Below are 23,437 nucleotides of genomic sequence, written 5' to 3' on the forward strand. Positions count from 1 at the left end.
CATGGAGAATGCACCAGTTGATGGTGACTGACAGTTAACTGCCAGGCATTGTTTGAAATTTAAACCAGGCAGCTTGACTCTAATCGTTCAAGACGTTGCCCTGCGGAATGAACCAGTGAATGGATGTCACTTATTTTGTTTAGCTGAAACAGGCGCAATGTATGTACATGTCCCTTCTGTTTGCAAAGAACAGGGCCCTGTGTATTAAAAACGTACCTTCCAGTACATGCAAATGCATCAAACTGCAAGCTCGACTGAATCTTAAAATGGTCGTCAACACACTGGAGATTTTTAGCAAATGTTGCCCAATCGTGGAATCACATCTAATGTTGGACACCATGTTTTGCAAGTATGGGCTAGTTGGGTATGGTCTGTACCTTGCCCGTTGCAAACAGTGGAAGGGACATGCTGTTTGATAAGAGTTTGAATCAAAATTCTGAATTGAGAAATCACCAAATGTTTACGCCAAGCCACTAAACATTTTTTTTTGTTTGAAAGGAAAGAGTAACAATTAGGACAAATGAACCATGCCACATAACATGCAAATTTATATTGTAAGTGGTGATATATCACTCATCGACATTGCATCACAGAGTTCTCTGAATAGGCAAGGAGTCTATTTTTTTCTACCATAACCATCCCAATGACAAAGCTTCTTCAGGTGACTGATCACTATTCCCTGCGCCAAACCAGTAAATGATAATGAATGATATAGAACTGTCGGTGGCACTGAATAAACTAGCCTGGTATATTTCCTTTTTACCTGATGTTAGGTCATTTTAAAGTGTTGTGATAGTGTTCTTTAGAAAGTTCAGCAAGTAACAGTGCTATAAATCAACTTTCTCAGCCTCCAAGTAATACCTTCTTTACAAAAATGGAGAATGTGGTTTATAATGAGAAAGAAAGCTCTAGATTTCAAGAAGATACCAAAGGATAGGTCAAGTGGGCAGCAAAGTGACAAATGGAATTCAATCATGAGAAGTAACACATTTGAGGAGGGCAAACAAAGCAATTGGAATACACAATAAATGAAAAGGTACTTAGAAGTGTAGAGGAACAGATGGCCCTTGGTGTGCATATCTACAGATCCCTGAAGGTAGCAGGACTGATAAATAAGGAGGTTAAGGAAGCATACAGGATACTTTCCTCTATTGGCCAAGTCATAGAATATAAGAACAGTGAGCTTAATGCTGGAACTGTATAAAACACAGGTTAGGCTACAGCTGAAGTACTGTGTACCATTCTGATCACATCACAGGCAGAATGTAATAATAAAAGTAATAACTGTAAATCAGGAGATGGAAGGGAGAAAGGAACTTGGTGAAATTACAATCATTAGGGAAGCAGTACCAAACAAACTGATGGAGCTGCTGGCTGAGAAGTCTCTGGGTCCTGATGAAGTGCATCCTGGGGTCTTAAAAGAGATGGCACATGAGGTGTTAGATGCATTGGTGTTAATTGTCCAAAACTCACTAGATTCTGGAAAGGTTCCATCAGATTGGAAAGTAGCAAATATTCTCTATTCTGCCTCCCTCTCTCTATTCGAGAAGGGAGGGAGGGAGGAAACAGGAAACCACAGGCCAGTTAGCTTGATGTTTGTCATGGGGAAGGCATCAGAATCAATCACTAAGGAGGTTACAACTGGGCACAAAAAAACTCAAGGTAATCAGGAAGATCCTGAACGGTCTCGACAAGATGGATGTGGAAAGGATGTTTACTCTTGTGAGTGAGTTCAGAACTGGGGCCACTGTTTGAAAATTAGGGGTTGCCCTTTTAGGACAGAGATGAGAATTTTTTTCTCTCATGCAACTTTGGAACACTGTCTCAGATGGCGGTGGTGGTGGGGTCATTGAATCTTTTTAAGGTGGAGGTGGATAGATTCTTATTAGGTAAGGGAATCAAAGGTTATCGGGATAGTTGGGAATGTGGTATTTGAAACACAAACAGGTCAGCCACGATCTTATTGAATGGCGAAGCAGGCTTGAGGGGCTGAATAGCCTACTTCAGCTCCTAGTTCCTATGTTCGTATGTGATTGCACCAGAGAGGATAGAGTATATTTATGAGGATGTTGTCAGGAATGAAGAATTATAACTATGATGAAAAACTGGATAGGCTGGGGTATCTGAAAGGAAGGAAGGAGCAGAGATGTGGGGAGAGGGCAGGGAGTGGCAGTATGTGAATTGCTCCTGAGGAGAGCCAGCATATACATGATGGGCCAAATGGCTGCCTTTTGTGCTGTAACAATTCTATTCTATGATTCTATGACAGGTTCAGAGGATGGTTAATAAAGCATACAATATCTTAGACTTTATAAATAAAGATATTGAGTACAAGAGCAAGGTCGTCATGTTGAACTGATATTGTACACTGGATCAGCCTCAGCTGGGGTATTGTCTTCAGTTCTAGATGCTGCACTTTAGAAAGGTTATGAAGGCATTGGAGAGTACGCAGAAAAGATGCACAAGAATAGCCCCAGGGATGAAGGCCTTAAAGTATATAGATAGATTGAGGAATTTAGGACTGTTTTCCCTGGAGAAGAGAAGGCTGAGAGGAGATTCAATAGGAGTATTCAAAATCATGAGGGGTTTGGGTAGAGTAAAAGGGGAGAAACTGTCCCCCAGTGGAAGCATCGAGAACAAGGTGGCACTAATTTAAAGTAGTTGGCAAAAGAAGCAAAAGAGATATAACAAAAAACATTTTCACACAGCGAGTGGTTAAGATTCTGAATGCACTGCCTGAGTGCACTGGAGGCAGGTTCAATCAAGGCATTCAAAAGGGAAGGGGATTAGAGTGTTAGTTGAAGAGGAAGAACATGCAGGATTATGCGGAGAAGGTGGGGAAATGACACTAAGTGAATTGCTCATTTGGAGAGCTGGTGCAGATGTGGTGGACCAAATGGCCTCCTTCTGCACTGTAACAATTCTGAGATTCTGGCATTCTTTGGGTTATTTTCTTTGGAACATGAGGTCGAGCGAAAATTTAGTTGAGATGTATAAAATTATGAGGGGCTTAGATACAGTGGATAAAAGAACTTTTCTCTTAGCAGAAAGGTCAATAACCAAGCAGCATAGATTCAAAGTAATTAGTAAAAGAATTGTGGAGAAACGTTTTCACCCAGAGGACGGTGGGCATCTGGAACTCACTTCCTGAAAGGGTGGTAAAGACAGAACCCCTCGTTGCAATTAAAAAGTACTTGGATATGCTTTTGAAGTGCTGTAAGCTACAGGGCCAGAGACCAAGAGCTGGAAAGTAGGATTAGGTTGCAGGGCTCTTTTATGGCTGCCACAGGCACAATGGCCGAATGGCCTCCTTCTGTGCCATAAATTTTTTTGATTTCTTTTGAGCAACTAATTCAGTGTTGGGGAAAGCCATGCAATCAAGTGCTTGCAAACCATAATGATTGTGTACAAAATATAGATTAACACTCAATTCATCATAAATTTGAATAGGAAATTATCCCAGGATCAACCAGAGACAACCTGCCTATATACAGTTCAGACGAGTTACATTAGGTTTAATTATTTATGTATTCTGAAAGGAGATTTCTTAAGAATAAAAAGTGAAAGGTACATTTTTTTAAAACTATAACAGATGATAAATCTTTTGGGCAAAAAAAAAATCCAACCAAGCTGTGCTTCAGTCAGCACCATTTTATTATGAATGATGAAAATGTACTGTTGTTTAAAAAAAATTAAAGAACCCAAATTTCAAATTAAATAATTGATTGGATTTTCTTAAAATCAATTAGAGAAGTCCAATTAAATTGCCAGAGGTTTCATCACATTGCTTATATTTTCTATTATGGATAGATTGAATGCTATATTAATCAACCGTTTTTATCCATTACCTATACTCACAATGTCCACTTTGTCTACAATTGCTCAGTTTCAAAATGTTACTATAAGCTGTGTTTGCGTGTCTTATTACTACTCCAAATGTGTACAGCATATGTCATATTGATCCACAATATCTACATTTTGCTACCCATACCATGCAGGCTATTATATATGCAAAGAGGGGAAATGGCTCTATGACCTTTGCTTTCTCTGTTACTCTCTCCCTTCAGCCCTCTAGCTATCAATCAAGTTTCCATTTTGTTTTGTGGCAGCAGACATCCCAAACACTCTTATTAGTACTATGACCCTTGACCCCCTCCCTCTGTAAACCCAGCAGAACCAAAAGTGGTTTTAAAAAAGGCACTAGCTCCTTTATGGGTTTCATGGGATTACAATAGGGTTTTATGAATATTGAGATGACAAGTCTTAACTTCATTTTGTTTCCTATTCACTTCCATTTGCACAGCGATCAAGCAAGGTTAACATGTAAGAAGGCAGCACAGGGAAGTCTGCTGTCTACCAATAAATTAGCTAATTATTTAATAATGTAGTTGTCAAAATAAAATGAACTCTCCTTCACTTTCTTAAGAGATGTGATATTTCACCAGCAATTCAATAAAAACATTCAATTTATATAAAATTTAGGCAGGGCCCATGGAAAGAGTGGGCAACAGAAAGAGATATTGTTTTTTTCATAATTGCTTTTTTGTGTAAAGGGCATAAGTGTTGGCAAATTAAATCTTATGTTATCTAGTAACACGGTGTGTAGCCCAGCTGGGTACAGAATAGTGCCTATCATGCCACAATGTATTTTCCCCAGTTTTCTCTCCCCTTCTTCCTGGGGCATATTGCAGTACATCTATAGCCATTCTTGTTGAGGTCATTTAACTCAGCACAGATTGGAGATCAAATCTGGAGTGTTCCAGTTCTTCCTAACTCAGTAGTATACTGTGCAGCGCGTTGATCCATTAGGCCATCAGGAATATTTTCTACCCAACCAAACGATGTGTCCACATGCCATTTAAAAATAATTGTTACTGTATCAGTTTGTGTTTTTTTTTTAAATGTTATACTACAGATGCACATCCACTGTGAACTACATTGAAAATGCCCAGATTCATTTTTGATACGACAGTTACAACCAGCACATTCCATCAATCTAGCTGGACTTAAGCTAGCATCTTAAAGGAAAAGAGCTGTGCTTTAATCACACAGGAATTGTCACTCACATAAGTTACCAGAGACTGCTGATGCCTATGAATTCATAAATGGAAATTTGAAAAGAGTAAATATTCAATTGCATAATGCCAGGAATGAGAGGCTGCAGATATGGAGAGCAACTCAAAAAGTTAGTATTATTTCACTGCAACAGAAACAGTTAAAAGTGGATCTAATAATTTTCTAAATTATGAAAGGGTTTGAGAGGATAAACAGTGAAAGACTTTTCCCACTGGTTGGGTTATGTGAAAATGGAACACTTCACAACAACTGTGCATTGATAGAGTATCATCATCATCATTACAGAGAAATCCATCACCATTTTCAAAAATTGTGAAAGTTGAGTAAAAAGATAAAATGGGGACACTGAACACAGAATGGGAGATCACTTTGCTGATCACCTCCATTCAGTCGCAAGCGTGACTGGTTGGACTATGTCCACAGGTCCTTGAAGTAGCAGGTCAGGTGGGCAAGGTGGTCAAGAAAGCATATGGAATGCTTTCCTTTATTGGGTGAGGTACTGAATACAAAAGCAGGGATGTAATGATGGAACTGTATAAAATGCTGGTTAAGCGACAACTGGAATTCTGTGTAATTCTGGTTACCACATTACAGGAAGGACATAATTTCTCTGGAGAGAGTACAAGAGAGATTTACAAGAGTATTGCCAGGGTTTGAAAACTGAAGCTATAAGGAGAGATTAGACAGGCTAGGGTTGTTTTCCTTAGAACAGAGGAGGCTAAGGGACGACCTAATTGAGGTGTACAAAATTATGAGGGGCCTAGATGGGGTAGAAAGAAAAATCTTGTTTCCCCTAGCTGAGGGGTCAATTGCCAGGGGGCATATATTTAGAGTGATTGGTAGAAGGATTGGAGGGGACATAAGGAAAAACCTTTTCACCAGAGGGTGGTGGGCACCTGGAATTCACTAAGTTGGTAGTCAAGGCTGAAAAGCTCAACTCATTTAAAAGATACCTGGATCTGCTTTTGAAATGCTGTAACCTGCAAGTCTACAGGCAGGTGCTGGAAAGTGGGATAAAAATGAGCTCTAGTTTCTTTTCCTTCTTTTTGGCTGGTGCAGACACAATGGGCTGAATGGCCTTTTTCTGCACTGTAACTTTTCTATGGTTCTATGGTGGCCCTGAATTTCTGGTCATTTGCCATCTACTACTATTCTGACCTCTCTGTCCTTAGCCTCCTAAACTGTTTCAATGAAGCTCAACAGTATCTCAAGAAACAGCATCTCACCTCTCAATTAGGCACCTTATAAACTACCAGACACACTGATTTCAATAACCTCACATCATAAGCACTGATCCGATTTTTTCCCAACAGCAGATGCTCGTACCAGTACTGCTGTTGCCATCTATGGCACTAGGACCACCTTTTGTTTACTCATCCATTTTTGCCTTGCACCATCATCCCTTTTTCTATTTAATCAGTCCTGCTTTCTACCCCATCAGATTTTCCCTTTCTCTTTACCTCCCCACCACCATCTCCGATGCTTTATTATTTAAAACTCATCACATCCAATGTTCCCACCAAGCTGCACAAATGCTCAGCAATCTAGAATGTACAACAGGTCATGCATGACATTAAAAATTAGACTGAACATCGTTTACATTTCCAACATCCTCCAGTTCTGATGAAAGGTCGAGTTGAAACATTAATTCTCATTTCTTTCTCTGTACATGCTGCCTGACCTGTGTATTTTGAGCATTTTCTGTTTTCATGAGTAAAAAGGTAATTTGCTTCAAAAAGTTCAACATTACCAGATCAAATCTTTAATTATCCAAAGCAAAAAAATTAACATTTTCAGATTCCTACCACCTTTAAACTTTCCCCAACTACTTTTTCCTGATGTCATCTGTGTTGCTTTATTAGAACTACAGAAAACAGAATGAAAAATGATAATAGTCACTAAATGCATTATTGACTTTAACTAAACCTGCTAATAAGAGAAGTGCAAAGAAATGCTCATTTGTTTGAAATATTTTGCCACAGAAGTGCTTTTTAATGGCTGCAACGAAGGAAAATATTCATATAATTTTTGAGCACTAAAGTCACAAAATTATTGCATCTTCCTCTAATTTTCCTTCACCTGTCCTTCTGTGATAATATACATTTGTTGTATTGGCAAGATGTTCTGCTAAGAACTTACTTAAAAAAACACTATCAAGTCAGAAAGAATTACTACAACTAAGAGTCAGCTATTTGTGCATTCAGTCGTTTGGCAGTACAGAACTTGAGTATTGCTGAAAAAAGAGACATGTCAAAGCTTTTCATGTTGCACTCATCAGGACACTTTGCAAGAATACAAATATAAGGGGAAAACAACAATTTATACTGTATGTGAAGAGAGTCCTGATTGGTTGGTAAGTGGATTCTGATTGTTAAAGGCGTTGCCATGCAGAAAGCACCAATGATGATCACTGACAGTTAACTGCCAAGCATTGTTTGAAATTTAAATTCAGCAGCTTGACCTGGTGGGTCAAGGCATTGCCCTGCGGAATGAGTCAGCTTATGTGTTACAAATTTCAGCACAAACTATTCAAAAACATTGCTATTGGGGGTGAACAGAAAAAAAAATTGTATTGGTGAGGGTGCGGGTGTTTATGGAGGGGAGGGGGAAAGGGTTGGGGAGCGGGGGGAGAGGGTTTGGGAGGGGGAGGGGGAGAGGGTTAGGGAGGGGGAAAGAGAGAATGGGGAGAGGGAGAGGGTTAGGGAGGAGAGGAGGGGGGAAGAGTCGGGAGACGGGGGAGAGCGGGGAGGGAGAGGGGGAAGAGAGGGAGAGGAAGAGGGGGAGGGTGGAGAGAGGAGAGAGAGAGGGGGGCGAGGAGGGGGGGGCGGGGAGAGAGGAGGAGGCGGGGAGAGAGGGGGACGGGGAGAGAGGGGGGTGGGAAGAGAGGGGGGGGCGGGGAGAGAGGGGGGGGCGGGGAGAGAGGGGGGGCGGGGAGAGAGGGGGGGGCGGGGAGAGAGGGGGGGCGGGGAGAGAGGGGGGGGGGGCGGGGAGAGAGGGGGGCGGGGAGAGAGGGGGGGCGGGGAGAGAGGGGGCGGGGAGAGAGGGGGCGGGGAGAGAGGGGGGGCGGGGAGAGAGGGGGGGCGGGGGAGAGAGGGGGGGCGGGGAGAGAGGGGGGGAGGGGAGAGAGGGGGGGGCGGGGAGAGAGGGGGGGGGCGGGGAGAGAGGGGGGGCAGGGAGAGAGGGGGGGCGGGGAGAGAGGGGGGGAGGGGAGAGGGGGGGGCGGGGAGAGAGGGGGGGGCGGGGAGAGAGGAGGGGCGGGGAGAGAGGAGGGGCAGGGAGCGGGGAGAGAGGGGGAGGGGAGAGAGGGGGCGGGGAGCGGGGAGAGAGGGGGAGGGGAGAGAGGGGGCGGGGAGAGAGGGGGGCGGGGAGAGAGGGGGGCGAAGGAGAGGCAGAGGGGGGCGAAGGAGAGGCAGAGGGGGGCGAAGGAGAGGCAGAGGGGGGCGAAGGAGAGGCAGAGGGGGGCGAAGGAGAGGCAGAGGGGGGCGAAGGAGAGGCAGAGGGGGGCGAAGGAGAGGCAGAGGGGGGCGAAGGAGAGGCAGAGGGGGGCGAAGGAGAGGCAGAGGGGGGCGAAGGAGAGGCAGACGGGGGCGAAGGAGAGGCAGAGGGGGGCGAAGGAGAGGCAGAGGGGGGCGAAGGAGAGGCAGAGGGGGGCGAAGGAGAGGCAGAGGGGGGCGAAGGAGAGGCAGAGGGGGGCGAAGGAGAGGCAGAGGGGGGCGAAGGAGAGGCAGAGGGGGGCGAAGGAGAGGCAGAGGGGGGCGAAGGAGAGGCAGAGGGGGGCGAAGGAGAGGCAGAAGGGGTGAAGGAGAGGCAGAGGGGGCGAAGGAGGGGCAGAGGGGGGCAGAGGGAGAGGAAGAGGCCGAGGGGGAAGAGGGAGATGGGGGTAAGAGGGTGTGGGGGGGAAAGAGGGAGGGCGGAAGAGGGAGGGGGGGGCAAGAGTGGGGAGAGCTGGAGAGGAAGAGGGGGAGAGAGAGAAGTGGAGGGGGAGAGAGGGTGAGGCTGAGGGGATGCGCAAGCAGGATAGAGAGAGAGAGAGGGATAGCGAGAGAGAGTGATAGAGGGAGACGGATAGCAAAAGAAAGAGCAAGAGGGAAAGAGAAAGAGTGAGAGCAAGAGCAAGCGCGAGGTGGGGGGCGGGATGGCGGGAGGGGTGCAAGAGACAGCGAGATAGAGACAGAGCGAGATAGACAGCAAGCAAGAGAGAAAGAGAGCGAGCAAGAGGAAGAGAGAGGATGCGTGAAAGGAGAGAGGGAAAGAAAGTGAGAGAGTGAGAGAAGGCAGACTGACTAAGATAGAAAAGAGGCTAGAAGCAAAATGTCCAGGTTCCAAGATCATTACTTAGCTGTCTTCAAGAATAATGAAAATAAACCTGCCAATATGTCTTAAAATTTAACTTGGAAACTTACTTGTACCCTCAATGAGCAATTCTTGCCCATGGCTGCCCAGAAGAGTACGTGAAAGAAAAGGAGCAAAATCCACAAAAATCTCCCTTAGAAGAGGCGCAGTCTTCTCCAGGGCACGTTCGAGCCTTGCTGTAATACTAAACAGGTTGCAAAAGTAGTTACATTTAAAATTCTGCAATGCAAGATCGATTAATTCTAAGATATGAAGTTAATGCCAGACTAACTTTGAAGAAAATATTTGGTGATGGAAATATGAGCACAATTCATTCAATACAATATCTCTACCAGGTTGTACTAAATGCAGCAGAAACACATTCCATTATATCAGATGTTCATTATATTTATAAATATCTAATTTTATATCATAGCAATCGAGTTTCAGTAAACAAATTTGGAATTGTTCTCACAAGATCAAGCAGTACCAAATTCCATTTGAAACTGCCAATAGAAAAAATGAAGCAAAAACTGCAGCATGAAAGATTTTGATCAAAAGCTAATAAAAGAGTTATTACCTCATATTTGCTGCAGAGTCCTCTGGCATTGGGGACACAGTTTGAACAGATGGCAGTTTTGAGTTGGAAGTTCCACCGCCTAAGAGAATTCAATCAGCAAATTTAGTGACAAAATAAATCCCAACACTTTTTTCTTCAACAAAAGTGGTATATGAGATCTGAGTGTTCTCTAAGAACTACTTGTGTATTAAAATATATGGGGCCTATAGTCTTTTTAACAATGCTTCGCTCAAAAACTATGTGGGACTTACACTGATTCAGAAGAAACAATAAGGTACAATTTTCAAAAGGATTTCTAATTTGGGTATGGAAAACAAAGTGAGGCACTGAAATCTGTCAAAGAGGGCCAAGCAGGAAAGCAACCAAATAAAAATGTTGCACTACTCTTAAAAAGTTTTGCCTTATCTTAGGGCAGTGCTGTCTTAGCTATATGGCTAATTGAAAAACATGATGTGGCGAATTGCATTTTTGATTGGCAATTTTAAAATAATGAATAGCAACAGTCTATTCAGAAGAAAGGTCGTCAACCTGGAATGTTAACTTTGTTTCACTCACAGGTGCCACCTGATCTGCTAAGTATTTCTAGCACTTATGGTTTAATTTCAGATTTCCAGCATGAACATATTTTGCTTTTGTAAAGTCATTGGGCACATAAGCTCAATACTTATATTCGCACAGCGTATTAATATGTACTTTGCTGGTAAAATACTAAGTCAGAAAGTAGAATGTGCAAATGCATGGAAACATCAAAAACATTGCATGGAGAGGGGAGCCATCAACAGGCCAGTATATCGCATGCCCAACCAATAACAAGCAGTCCAATAGTGTGTGCCACGACAAAGGAAAAATAACACCAAATTGTGTACTGGGTAAGCACAGGAGGAGGTCTGGCATTTCTCATTTTGAAAGACACTGTTATCAGTAAGGGAGTCGAAGTATTATTTGCAACGGCGGCATAAAAACCGAGGCTGAAATGTACTGTGTTTTAGTAAAATTAGTGCCTATAGTGTCACTGCAGCTAAACCTGTGGCCAGTCAGTGATTTGTATTGGACAACACTATCTCACAGTTGGGGAGGTGGTGGCACAGCGGTATTGTCACTGGGCCAGTATTCCAGAGACCCAGGGTAATGCTCTGGGGACCCAGGTTTGAATCCCACTACGATAGATGGTGGAATTTGAATTCAATAATAATCTGGATTAATCAATGAAACCATTGTCGATTGTTGTAAAAATCTGCTGTCCTTACCTGATCTGGCCTACGTGTGACTCCCTCCAGGCCTACAGCAATGTGGTTGACTCTTAAAAATGTCCTCTAACCAAGGGCAATTGGGAATGGGCAATCCCTAACTGCACATCACATGAATGATTTAAAATAATATTTATTGCTAAATTGTCTTTAGGTTGAGATTAATATCCATAATCAAAGGGTTTCAAAAAGAATGTTAATAGTCTCAATATCTGGGGAAACTGGTAGCTTCAAGTGACCCAAGATTGAGCAGCATCAGAGAAATAATGTCTAAATATAAGTCAGTGAACCACAAATAGTAAAAAGTAGCTTTAATCAGCAAGTACCCACAAATAAAATTAAAGGTTTAGTAGTAACAATTTACTAAATTTATTAAGCTTTAAAAATGAATTATACAGAAGTTAAGTGTCTTCATGAGCATAACCATCTTCATGGTACCAGGCTCAATACAAAAAAAATTGCTGTTTTGATGCTTGACCCTGACTCCCAATATCTTCACAGATAGAAATGAAATGTCCATGGTAGGGCATTTTGTATAATCTTTTCAGAAGATTTGTCTACATCATTTTAGAAATGCTTAATTTTCCAAATCCTGATAAAGCTAATACTTTGGAAATTAAAATTGAAGCAGTCGTCACTGATGATGGCATAGAAAAATAATATTGTTGACAGAATTAAAGTTACCATTATCAATCTTAACCAGTCGAGAGACAGCATGTTTTTCTGTCTGTCGCTATAGATTACAACTGTACACAGAATTTTGACTTCAAGATACTGCTCCAGCCAGAATATTTGATAAGTTCAAAAGCACAGATGACAGAGCACATGACTAAAATTGTGCAGACAAAATGAAAATGCAAAATTAATCTAGCAGTTTAAAAAAAATTTCTGACCAGAATTCCCCTAAAAACCACAACACTTGATCCAGCGAACTTCACAAAAGACTTAACGTAATTCCAAAAAAATATGCAGCTATCAAGCTTTCACTAAGAATGAAATCGGCAAGTCTTGATAGACAGCAGGTTGGTTAAAAACTCTCTCATCATTTAGCAAGCCTGGCAAATTGAACATTAAAACATTCTATGGTGCCTAATATCTGAAATACAATCAGATTTCGAAATTGTACAAGCCAGAGTACTGTTCATCGGAAACCTTCTACAAGTACAGTGTCTCAAATCCAGCTGTCCAAAAGCAGGACATTTTTATCATGTGTCATGCATCAATTTTAAATGAGTAGAATTAAAAAACTTACCTGGACAAAACAAAAACAGAATTACCTGGAAAAACTCAGCAGGTCTGGCAGCATCGGCAGAGAGGAAAAGAGTTGACGTTTCGAGTCCTCATGACCCTTCAACAGAACTTGAGTTCGAGTCCAATAAAGAGTTGAAATATAAGCTGGTTTAAGGTGTGTGTGTGTGTGTGGGGGGGGTGGGGGGGTGGTGGGGGGAGAGAGAGACAGTGAGAGAGAGAGAGAAGTGGAGGGGGTTGGTGTGGTTGTAGGGACAAACAAGCAGTGATAGAAGCAGATCATCAAAAGATGTCACAAACAACAGAACAAAAGAACACATAGGTGTTAAAGTTGGTGATGTTATCTAAACGAATGTGCTAATTAAGAATGGATGGTAGGGCACTCAAGGTATAGCTCTAGTGGGGGTGGGGAGAGCATAAAAGATTTAAAAATATTTAAAAATAATGGAAATAGGTGGGAAAAGAAAAATCTATATAATTAATTGGAAAAAAAACAAAAGGAAAGGGGAAACAGAAAGGGGGTGGGGATGGAGGAGGGAGCTCAAGACCTAAAGTTGTTGAATTCAATATTCAGTCCGGAAGGTTGTAAAGTGCCTAGTCGGAAGATGAGGTGTTGTTCCTCCAGTTTGCGTTGGGCTTCACTGGAACAATGCAGCAAACCCAGGACAGACATGTGGGCAAGAGAGCAGGGTGGAGTGTTTTAAAATGGCAAGCGACAGGGAGGTTTGGGTCATTCTTGCGGACAGACCACAGGTGTTCTGCAAAGCGGTCGCCCAGTTTACGTTTGGTCTCTCCAGTGTAGAGGAGACCACATTGGGAGCAACGAATGCAGTAGACTAAGTTGGGGGAAATGCAAGTGAAATGCTGCTTCACTTGAAAGGAGTGTTTGGGCCCTTGGACAGTGAGGAGAGAGGAAGTGAAGGGGCAGGTGTTGCATCTTTTGCGTGGGAATGGGGTGGTGCCATAGGAGGGGGTTGGGGAGTAGGAGGTGATGGAGGAGTGGACCAGGGTGTCCCGGAGGGACCGATCCCTACGGAATGCCGATAGGGGGGGTGAAGGGAAGATGTGTTTGGTGGTGGCATCATGCTGGAGTTGGCGGAAATGGCGGAGGATGATCCTTTGAATGTGGAGGCTGGTGGGGTGATAAGTGAGGACAAGGGGGACCCTATCATGTTTCTGGGAGGGAGGAGAAGGCGTGAGGGTGGATGCGTGGGAGATGGGCCGGACATGGTTGAGGGCCCTGTCAACGACCGTGGGTGGAAAACCTCGGTTAAGGAAGAAGGAGGACATGTCAGAGGAACTGTTTTTGAAGGTAGCATCATCGGAACAGATGTGACGGAGGCGAAGGAACTGAGAGAATGGGATGGAGTCCTTACAGGAAGCGGGGTGTGAGGAGCTGTAGTCGAGGTAGCTGTTGGAGTCAGTAGGTTTGTAATGGATATTGGTGGACAGTCTATCACCAGAGATTGAGACAGAGAGGTCAAGGAAGGGAAGTATCAGAGATGGACCACGTGAAAATGATGGCTCCTCTCACCCCGCTTCCTGTAAGGACTCCATCCCATTCTCTCAGTTCCTTCGCCTCCGTCGCATCTGTTCCGATGATGCTACCTTCAAAAACAGTTCCTCTGACATGTCCTCCTTCTTCCTTAACCAAGGTTTTCCACCCACGGTCGTTGACAGGGCCCTCAACCGTGTCTGACCCATCTCCCACGCATCCGCCCTCACGCCTTCTCCTCCCTCCCAGAAACATGATAGGGTCCCCCTTGTCCTCACTTATCACCCCACCAGCCTCCGCATTCAAAGGATCATCCTCCGCCATTTCTGCCAACTCCAGCATGATGCCACCCCCAAACACATCTTCTCTTCACCCCCGCTATCGGCATTCCGTAGGGATCGCTCTCTCCAGGACACCCTGGTCCACTCCTCCATCACCCCCTACTCCTCAACCCCATCCTATGGCACCACCCCATGCCCACGCAAAAGATGCAACACCTGCCCCTTCACTTCCTCTCTCCTCACCGTCCAAGGGCCCAAATATTCCTTTCAAGTGAAGCAGCATTTCACTTGCATTTCCCCCAACTTAGTCTACTGCATTCGTTGCTCCCAATGTGGTCTCCTCTACATTGGAGAGACCAAACGTAAACTGGGTGACCGCTTTGCAGAACACCTGTGGTCTGTCCGCAAGAATGACCCAAACCTCCCTGTCGCTTGCCATTTTAAAACACTCCACCCTGCTCTCTTGCCCACATGTCTGTCCTGGGTTTGCTGCATTGTTCCAGTGAAGCCCAACGCAAACTGGAGGAACAACACCTCATAGTCCCACTAGGCACTTTACAGCCTTCCGGACTGAATATTGAATTCAACAACTTTAGGTCTTGAGCTCCCTCCTCCATCTCCACCCCCTTTCTGTTTCCCCCTTCCTTTTGTTTTTTTTTTCCAATTAATTATATAGATTTTTCTTTTCCCACCTATTTCCATTATTTTTAAATATTTTTAAATCTTTTATGCTCTCCCCACCCCCACTAGAGCTATACCTTGAGTGCCCTACCATCCATTCTTAATTAGCACATTCGTTTAGATAACATCACCAACTTTAACACCTATGTGTTCTTTTGTTCTGTTGTTTGTGACATCTTCTGATGATCTGCTTCTATCACTGCTTGTTTGTCCCTACAACCACACCAACCCCCTCCACTTCTCTCTCTCTCTCTCTCCCCCCCCCCCACACAGCTTAAACCAGCTTATATTTCAACTCTTTCTTGGACTCGAACTCAAGTTCTGTCGAAGGGTCATGAGGACTCGAAACGTCAACTCTTTTCTTCTCCGCTGATGCTGCCAGACCTGCTGAGTTTTTACAGGTAATTCTGTTTTTGTTTTGGATTTCCAGCATCCGCAGTTTTTTTGTTTTTACCTGGACAAGTTCAGCGAAGTGCTGCATTGTTATGATGAGTTATCCACTTTGCGCACCAGTTTTCTCCCATACTCCAAGCAACACTTGACCCCCAACTTGACCTGAACCACCCACAGCCTAAACTGTCCAACTTGAAATCTGGCAAAGTCAGAAATTCGGCAGGGCCTTGGTCTCAAGATAACCGGTTTTGAGACACTAACTGTACCATCAAATTCAGTCACCAATACAGAAGTGGCAAATCCCTTGCAAAGTTTTCACTTTCTATAAACAAAATTCTTTTTTTTAAATCTTGCAGACTTTCCATCATGAAACCCTTATACTGTTGTCCAATACATTAGCCACTTACTAAATTTGACTAATTAGGAATTCAAGTGTGGCTATATTTAAAGTAAAAATGAGTAATAAACTGGACATGTGATCTCAATACACATTCGCATGGGGTATATGTATGTAAATTTTAGCTATTTAATGGGCTTATTTTCAGTAAAGTGATCAGTCAAAAAGCAGAGTGGGGATTTTTTTCTCACTCCTTGTGTGCTCTTTATTGGTTATCTACTAAAGTAGGTGAAAACAGCAAACTTCCACACTGGAAACACCAGCAATATTGGGTGCAGAGGGGAGCATCGTGGTCAGCTTGACCAATTGGAATAACCAATTCCAACCAGTTATGAACTGCTCCAACAATTTAAAGGTGACAAAGACTTGAAATTTGTAAGAACTGGGGAGGGATCAACAAGAAGCGTAGGCAGCTTAAATGTAAGCAAATCAGGGAAAGAATAAAGGGAGAACATTGACAGCAAGGAAGTAAATAGTTATAGGAAAGTCTTAAAAAGATGCTTAAACTTAAAGTGAGAGGAAGTTCTATTAAAAATGAGTTAGAATGCCTGTACAGCAAGGTACAGTTTCTGCAATAAAATAGGGGAGCTGCAGGCAATCATGCATTGGGATGAGCCAGTCATAGTAGGGATTACGGAGACATGGCTATAGAAAAATCAGGATAGGGATTTACATATTGCAGAGTATAACAATTAGAAAACAGTGAGGGCAAAAACAGGGAGGCGGAGTTGCTGTATTTAGTAGGGATAACATATTGGCATTATAAAAAAAAAGGGCCACAGCTATCAGCAAGACAAAATAAAATCCGTAAGGACATTAATAGAAGACAATAAAAGATCACACTAATCGTTGGAGTCTACAGAGCACCTAATGGTGGAAGGAAGAAATATGCAGACTAATACAGAATTGAGTAAAAAACTGAATAATAATCATGGGGGATTCCAGCTATCCTGATACTAAGGGAACAAGGGATTGGAGTTCCTACAATCTGTACAAGACTCCTTTCTAACCCAATGTGTAAAAAGCCCATAAAAGGAAAATTCCCTATAGTAATGAGAGATTAGAGAAGTAAAAGTCGGGGAACATTCAGGCAAGTGACCAGGTTTTCAATCACTGTATAAACTTTGCACCTTTGTAAATATATCTTGCTTCTCTCCATCAAATTCTCAGGTACTAAATGGCTCTTCCACGTGATGCAATGTTCTGCATTCATCCAAGGATGACAGACGCCTCTCCCCCCACCTCCTCAAGTATCTCTCATTGTGTTCCTTACATAACCTCCTTGTAATGACTGTCAGGTTTGGGTTACAGTTTAATTGTTAAGGACCATAGCCTTTCATGCCTGCCTGCAGCGGTAAGTCATTATCGTGTTGCCTCACCGTCTGGGATCATTCCCTCTTGTTGTGGCAGATCTTCACCTGCATAAAGGCAGATGGAAAAAGATTTTCACCCGGGGGTAGTTGAAGTCTGGAATGAACTTCCTGAGAGGGTGTTGGAGGCAGGTTTGATCGAGGTATTCAGAAGGGAGTTGGATTGCTATCTGAAAAAAATGAATGTGCAAGGTTATGGAGATAAGGCAGGGGAGTGGGACTGGATGGAGTGCTCTTTTGGAGAGCCGGTGCAGACTCAATGGGCAAATAGCCTCCTCCTGCACTGTAAAGATTCTGTGGTAATATAATACATTTTAAGATGATGATAGAGAAGGACTTAAGTATGAGGAAAACCAGATTAATAGATAGGAGAAAAGCTGATTTTGAGGGGCAAAAATAGAACTTAGGAACATAAAATGAGTAGCAAAATTGGCAAACAAATCATGGATTTCAAAGAATTGGCAAAAGAACTTCGAGAAATTTTGATGATGACTTGCAACACACTACTTGAAAGGGCATCTGCTTCCTTAGGTACTTCCAAAAGGCAACTGAAGATGTTTTTGAGGAGAACTAATTTGCAGAATTATGAGGAAAACGTTGTGGTATTGGACTGCTTAGGCAGTCCCTCAGGATCAAATATGACTTTCTCCCTCAATATGTTTTAAAATAGTCAGTAAGTCCAGAGCACGATCTGCAGGCTCTGCTACATGCAGGGCAGATGATGCTTGAAAGGTCAGATAGATGAGATGTTTGGAGGTTTGAATGCTTTCTCTGATGCCTCAACTTCACCTGTATGCTCCCGACGAAATCTGTCGACACTTTCAGTGCCTTCTCGAAGAAACTTTCTCTGTTTTGGTCGGTCACAAGCAAGGGACTCCCATGATTCAGCAGGGATGTTTGATCTCTTCAGTGATGCTTTGAGGACATCCCCAAAGCATTTCCTCTGTCCTCCTGAGAGTCTTCAGCCGTGCTTGAGTTCCAGTAGAACAGTAGTTTCAGGAATCTGGTGTCAGGCATACGAACGACATGTTCCACCCAGCAGAGCTGGTTTTGAGTGATTTGCACCTCAATACCAGGTGATGTGGGATGAAATTGAAGAGCACTTTGAAACACTCATACAGGTGCAACAGACTCAATGGCACCATTGTGTGCTTTAAGATTCTGTGGTTTTCCTCAAATTTATTCTCAGCATGTGATGGGCAAGGCCAGCATTTTTGCCTAACTCTAGTTGTCCTGAGACGATGGTGGTGGGACTTCCTGAAATGCCACAGTCTATGTAGAGGTCAATCTCACAATGTTATTAGCTAGAGAGTTCCATAATTTTGGCCCAGCAACAATGAAGGAACAGGAATATATGTCAATGTCAGGATGCTTCCAATGCTTAAATAAAAGCAAAATACTGCGGATGCTGGAAATCTGAAATAAAAACAGAAAATGCTGGTAAAACTCAGCAGGTCTGGCAGCATCTGTGGAGAGAGAAACAGAGTTAACATTTCAAGTCTGTATGACTCTTCTTCAGAGCTGAAGAAGAAACATTAACTCTATTTTTCTCTCCAAAGATACTGCCAGAGTTGCTGAGTTTTTATGGCATTTTCTTTTTTTACTTGCCTCCAATGCTTTCCTGGCCAGCCTCCCACCTTCAAATCCCCATGAACTTTGGCTCATCCAAAACTCTGCTGCCTATATTGTTGCTCATACAAAGTCCTATTCAGGCATCACCTGACATTGGCTGGTTTACAATGGCAGCTGGTGCACCAACACCTCAATTTTAAAATTCTCACCCTCAGGTTCAAACCCTTTCCTCCTCCCTATCTTTGTTACCTTTTGGCCCTGCATTCCTTCACCTGGTCTCTTTTGCATCCTCACTTCCTTCACCCCATCACTGTTTGCTGAGCCTTGGCCTCTAGGTGCAAAGTTCTGGAATTCCTCTGGTAAACTTCATTGCTTCTCCATCCATTATCAAGACACTCCTGAATACCTGCCTCACCACTCTTTTGGGCCCCTACTCGTTAGCCTTCTTTGGATCGGTGTCAATTTTTGTTGGATTACACTCTGGTGGAGCATTTAGGGATGTTTTACGAGATAAACACATCACATCTGCTTTATTGTTGCGCCTTACGGGCATAGGAGAGGTTTGAGGACCAGGAGTAGAACAATAGATCATGGATTATCCGGCCCCTAAATTTCTCCCGTCAGGGTATTTACGTGACTGTTCAGTTTCTGGTTAATTGTGGTACAAGTTGTAAATTGGATGAGACTCCGTGATGGAAATGCTATTGATTGTCATGTGAAAGTGGCTAGGCTCCCCTTTGTTGGAGGCGGCCATTGCCTGACGCAAATGTTACATGCCACTCATCAAGCCATGTCTAATGTTATTGAGGCAAGAGCTGCTTCATTAGCTGAGGAATTGCAAATAGAGCTGAGAACTGTGGAGTCATCATCAAACAGCACCAATTCTAACCTTGTGATGGTCATTGATGAATAAGTTTAAGACAGGTAAGTCTAAGACCAATCCTGGGAAACTCTTGAGGTCATGTCTGGGGACTGAGATGAATTGCCCCAAATTACCATAACCATCTTTCTTTGTGCTGGGAATGACTCCAACTACTGGAGGAGACCCTAAGCCAACCTGAATTCAATTTTACTAAGGCTTCATGGTGCCATATGTTTACATGTTACCTAGATGTCAAAGGCAGTCACTCATAGCTCACCTCTGATACACAACTCATGTCCAGTTTTGCACCAAGGTTGAAATTTGATCTGGAGCCAAGGGACACTACAAGAACCCAAACTGAACATAGGTGTGTAGGGTGTTGCTTGACAGCACTGCTAATGATTCATTCCAAGCCTTTGCTTATGGTTGAAAGTAAGCAGATAGGGTAGTAATTTATCAGGGTGAATTTGTACTGTTATCTGTGGACAAGTCATACATGGGCAATTTTTCATTGCCTGTGTTATAGCTTTATTGGAACAGCTTGGCTAGGAACACAATTAGTTCTAGAACACAGGCCTTGAGCACTAAAGCCAGGGTGTTTTGCAGCCTGCAGTCTGTGCCGTAACCAATGCACCCGTCCATTTCTTGATATCATGTAATGTTTATCAAATTGGTTGAAGAGTGGCATTCATGATCGTGGTGACCACCAGAAGAGGCAAAGAACAATTATTCACAACACTTCTGGCTGAAGCTGCTGGAAAATATTTCAGCCTCGCTCTTTGCACAAGTACAAGTTGAGTATCCTTTATCCGTAAATCCAAAAACCACACTTTTTTTGACCTTTAGCACAGGAAATCTAGTTGTTTGTCTGCACTGTTTACCTTGCAATTTTTGTGGTGGACATGTCAAAAAGAAACTTATTACATGTTCTCTATTATTCAGTGATACATCTTACTTTCCTAGCCATTTTACAGCTAGCATAGGTTTAGGCTATTGTAATGTAATTTTATAGGAGGTATCCGAAAACTAAAATTATCTGAAATCCAAAATGCAATCTGCTCTGGGGGTTCCGGATAAAGGATATGCGACCTGCACATATTCTTGGAGGCTTTTCCTCTTGAATTATGCACTAGAATTTGTGATTAATTGTAGTATGGCTGCAGAGTGTTGACTTGTTCCTTTGGCTGTGAAATTACTCAGTTGTCTTTAGCATTCAACTTTTGCTGTTTAGCTTCAACAGGTTGGAACCTCATTTTTAAGTAACCCTCATACACACTTTATTGAATGAGGGTTCATCATCTGGCTTGACGGTGAGGAATATACTGGGCCATGAGGATACACATTGTGATACAATTTGTAAAGACTGGAATACAATTTGGCTGGCTGCTGACACTCCATTGTAGTTCTCAGACACCTATCTTAGAGTTTATAGAATTATTAAATCTATCTTACAGCACTATGGCTGTGCCACAATGGAATGTTTCCTCAGTGTGAAGATGGGGCTTGTACTCTACATGGGTTTTGTGGTGGTCATTCATACCAATGTTATCATGAACCGATGCATCTGCAAAAGGCAAATTGGTGGGGCTGAGGTCAGGCAGGTTAACTCACCACGTTCCACCTGACCAGTCTGGTAGCTACATCCTTCTGCACTCGATCAGCTCCAAAGGTATTATCACCGAATAACGCTTGGTGATGACCATGCCCAGAGCATGTACCCTTGCTACTCTGAATGCATCCTCCAAGTGAAATTGATCTAACAGTTAGGGGAAGGTAGCAGGTAGTACCTAGCAGAAAGTCATATCTAAAGTCATAAGATCATATGAGATTTTGAAAAATCCTAGAGCAAATCCGCACCAACAGTTTACGTGATGGTGATGACAAGTACGGGATGTTAGTTAAGAGGCATGTTTGAGAGTATGACTACATGACATTGTTGCTGACTACATCAGAATGCTTTCCCAACTGTAGCACTAGTCCCCAGACGTTACTGAAGAGGATTTTGCGAGTCCAACTGCCTGGGAATGCCTTTATTGTGTCCTTGTTTGAATGCCTAGGTCACAGCCAGGTTGCATCTTGTTTTTATTTTTATTCTTTGTAGTGATTGAGTGGCTTGCTAGGCAACTCAACATGGTTAATTCTTAAAAAGCACACCAGTGTGGGAGTGATCATTTTTTTAATCCTTTCACGGGACGTGGCTGTCACTGGCTAGGACAGCATTTATTGCCCATCCCTAATTGTCCTTGAGAAGATGGTGGTGAGCTGCCTTCTTGAACCGTTGCAGTTCATATGGTGTAGATACAGCCATAGTGCTGTTAGGGAGAGCGTTCCAGGATTTTGACCCAGCGACAGTGAAGGAACAGCAATATATTTCCAATGAGGATGGTATGTGGTTTGGAGGGGAACCTGCAGGTGGTGGTGGTCCCATGTATCTGCTGCCCTTGTCCTTCTAGGTGGTGGAGGTCATGGGAATGGAAGATGCTGTCTAAAGTGTCTTGGTCAGTTGCTGCAGTGCATCTTGTACATGATAAACACTACTGCCACTGTGCGTTGGTGGTGGAGGGAGTGGATGTTGAAGTTGGTGGAAGGGGGGCCAATCAAGCAGGCCACTTTGTCCTAGATAGTGTCAAGCTTCTTGAGCATTGTTGAAGCTGCACTCATCCAGGCAAGTAGAGAGTATTCCATCATACTCCTGACTTGTGCCATGTAGATGGTGGACAGGCTTTGGGGAGTCAGGAGGCAAGTTACTATATACAGATTTCCCAGCCTCTGACCTGCGCCTGTAGCCACAGTATTTATACAGCTGTTCCAGTTCAGTTTCTGGTCAATCACCAGGATGTTGATAGTGCGGGATTCAGCAATAGCAATGCTGAATGTCAAGGAGAGACAGGTGAATTCTCTCTTGTTGGAGATGGTCATTGGCTGGCACTTGGATGACGTGAATGTTACTTGGCTGGCGTGAATGTTACTTGACCAAACTGGGAGAATGCAGTAGGTTTCTTTCTCTAAGGGTATTAGAGAAACCTGTTTAGTTATTACAATAAGCCAACAACTTCATAACCATTTTCACTGATACTGGCTTTTATTTCATTTCCAATTTTTTTCAATAAACTGAATTCAAATTCTGAAACTGCCCTGGTGGGATGTGAACTCATGTTCTCCAATTACTAGTCCAAAGCTATTGACTATTGACCCAGTACCATGGTCATACCATAGAACCTTAGAAAACGTACAGTGCAGAAACAGGCCATTCAGCCCATCATGTCTGCATAGGCCAAAGCGAAAAAAGAAACTGGCCATTCATTTTAATCCCACTTTCCAGCACCTGGTCCATAGCCATGCAGGTGACAGCACTTCAAATGCAGATCCAGATACCTTTTAAATGAATTGAGCATTTCAGCCTCAGTCACCAACTTAGGCAGTGAATTCCAGATGCCCACCATCCTCTGGGGTGAAAAGATTTTTCCTCATGTCCCCTCTAATCATTACACCAATCACCTTAAATCCATGCTCCTTGGTAATTGATCCCTCAGCTAGGGGAAACAAGTCTTTCCTGTCTAGCCTATCTAAGCCGCTCATTATTTTGTACATCTCAACCAGGTCACCCCTTAGCCTCCTCTGTTCTAAGGAAAACAGCCCTAGCCTATCCAATCTCTCTGCATAATTTTCAAGCCTTGGCAACATTTTTGTAAATCTCCTCTGCACTTGCTCCAGAGCAATTATGTCTTTCCAGTAATGTGGTGACCAGAATTCCCAATGTGACCTAACCAACGCTTTATACAGTTCATTTAAGTCTAAATCATTAATATATACAACAAACAGCAAGGGCTCCAACCCTGAGCCCTGTGGAACATAACTGGAAACTGTTGTCCATTCACAAAAACTACCATCGACCAATGCCCT

The 23,437-nt window shown here is 43.2% G+C and overlaps 1 protein-coding gene and 1 long non-coding RNA gene across 3 annotated transcripts in view; one reads left to right on the plus strand and one right to left on the minus strand.

Annotated features, from left to right (window-relative positions):
- Positions 1 to 23,437, minus strand: part of lrba (LPS responsive beige-like anchor protein) — a 917,803-nt gene that overhangs the window by 636,519 nt on the left and 257,847 nt on the right. For both annotated transcript variants that reach the window (XM_041200623.1, XM_041200530.1), the window contains exons 31-32: positions 9,989 to 10,067; positions 9,480 to 9,613 (exon numbers count right to left, since the gene is read on the minus strand). In XM_041200623.1, the coding sequence (XP_041056557.1) occupies positions 9,480 to 9,613; positions 9,989 to 10,067 (213 nt within the window). The remainder of the gene's footprint in view (positions 1 to 9,479; positions 9,614 to 9,988; positions 10,068 to 23,437) is intronic.
- Positions 1 to 23,437, plus strand: part of LOC121284956 — a 118,919-nt gene that overhangs the window by 55,831 nt on the left and 39,651 nt on the right. The window lies entirely within an intron of this gene.

Source organism: Carcharodon carcharias, chromosome 1, assembly GCF_017639515.1.
Source record: "Carcharodon carcharias isolate sCarCar2 chromosome 1, sCarCar2.pri, whole genome shotgun sequence".
Lineage (NCBI taxonomy): Eukaryota > Metazoa > Chordata > Chondrichthyes > Lamniformes > Lamnidae > Carcharodon > Carcharodon carcharias.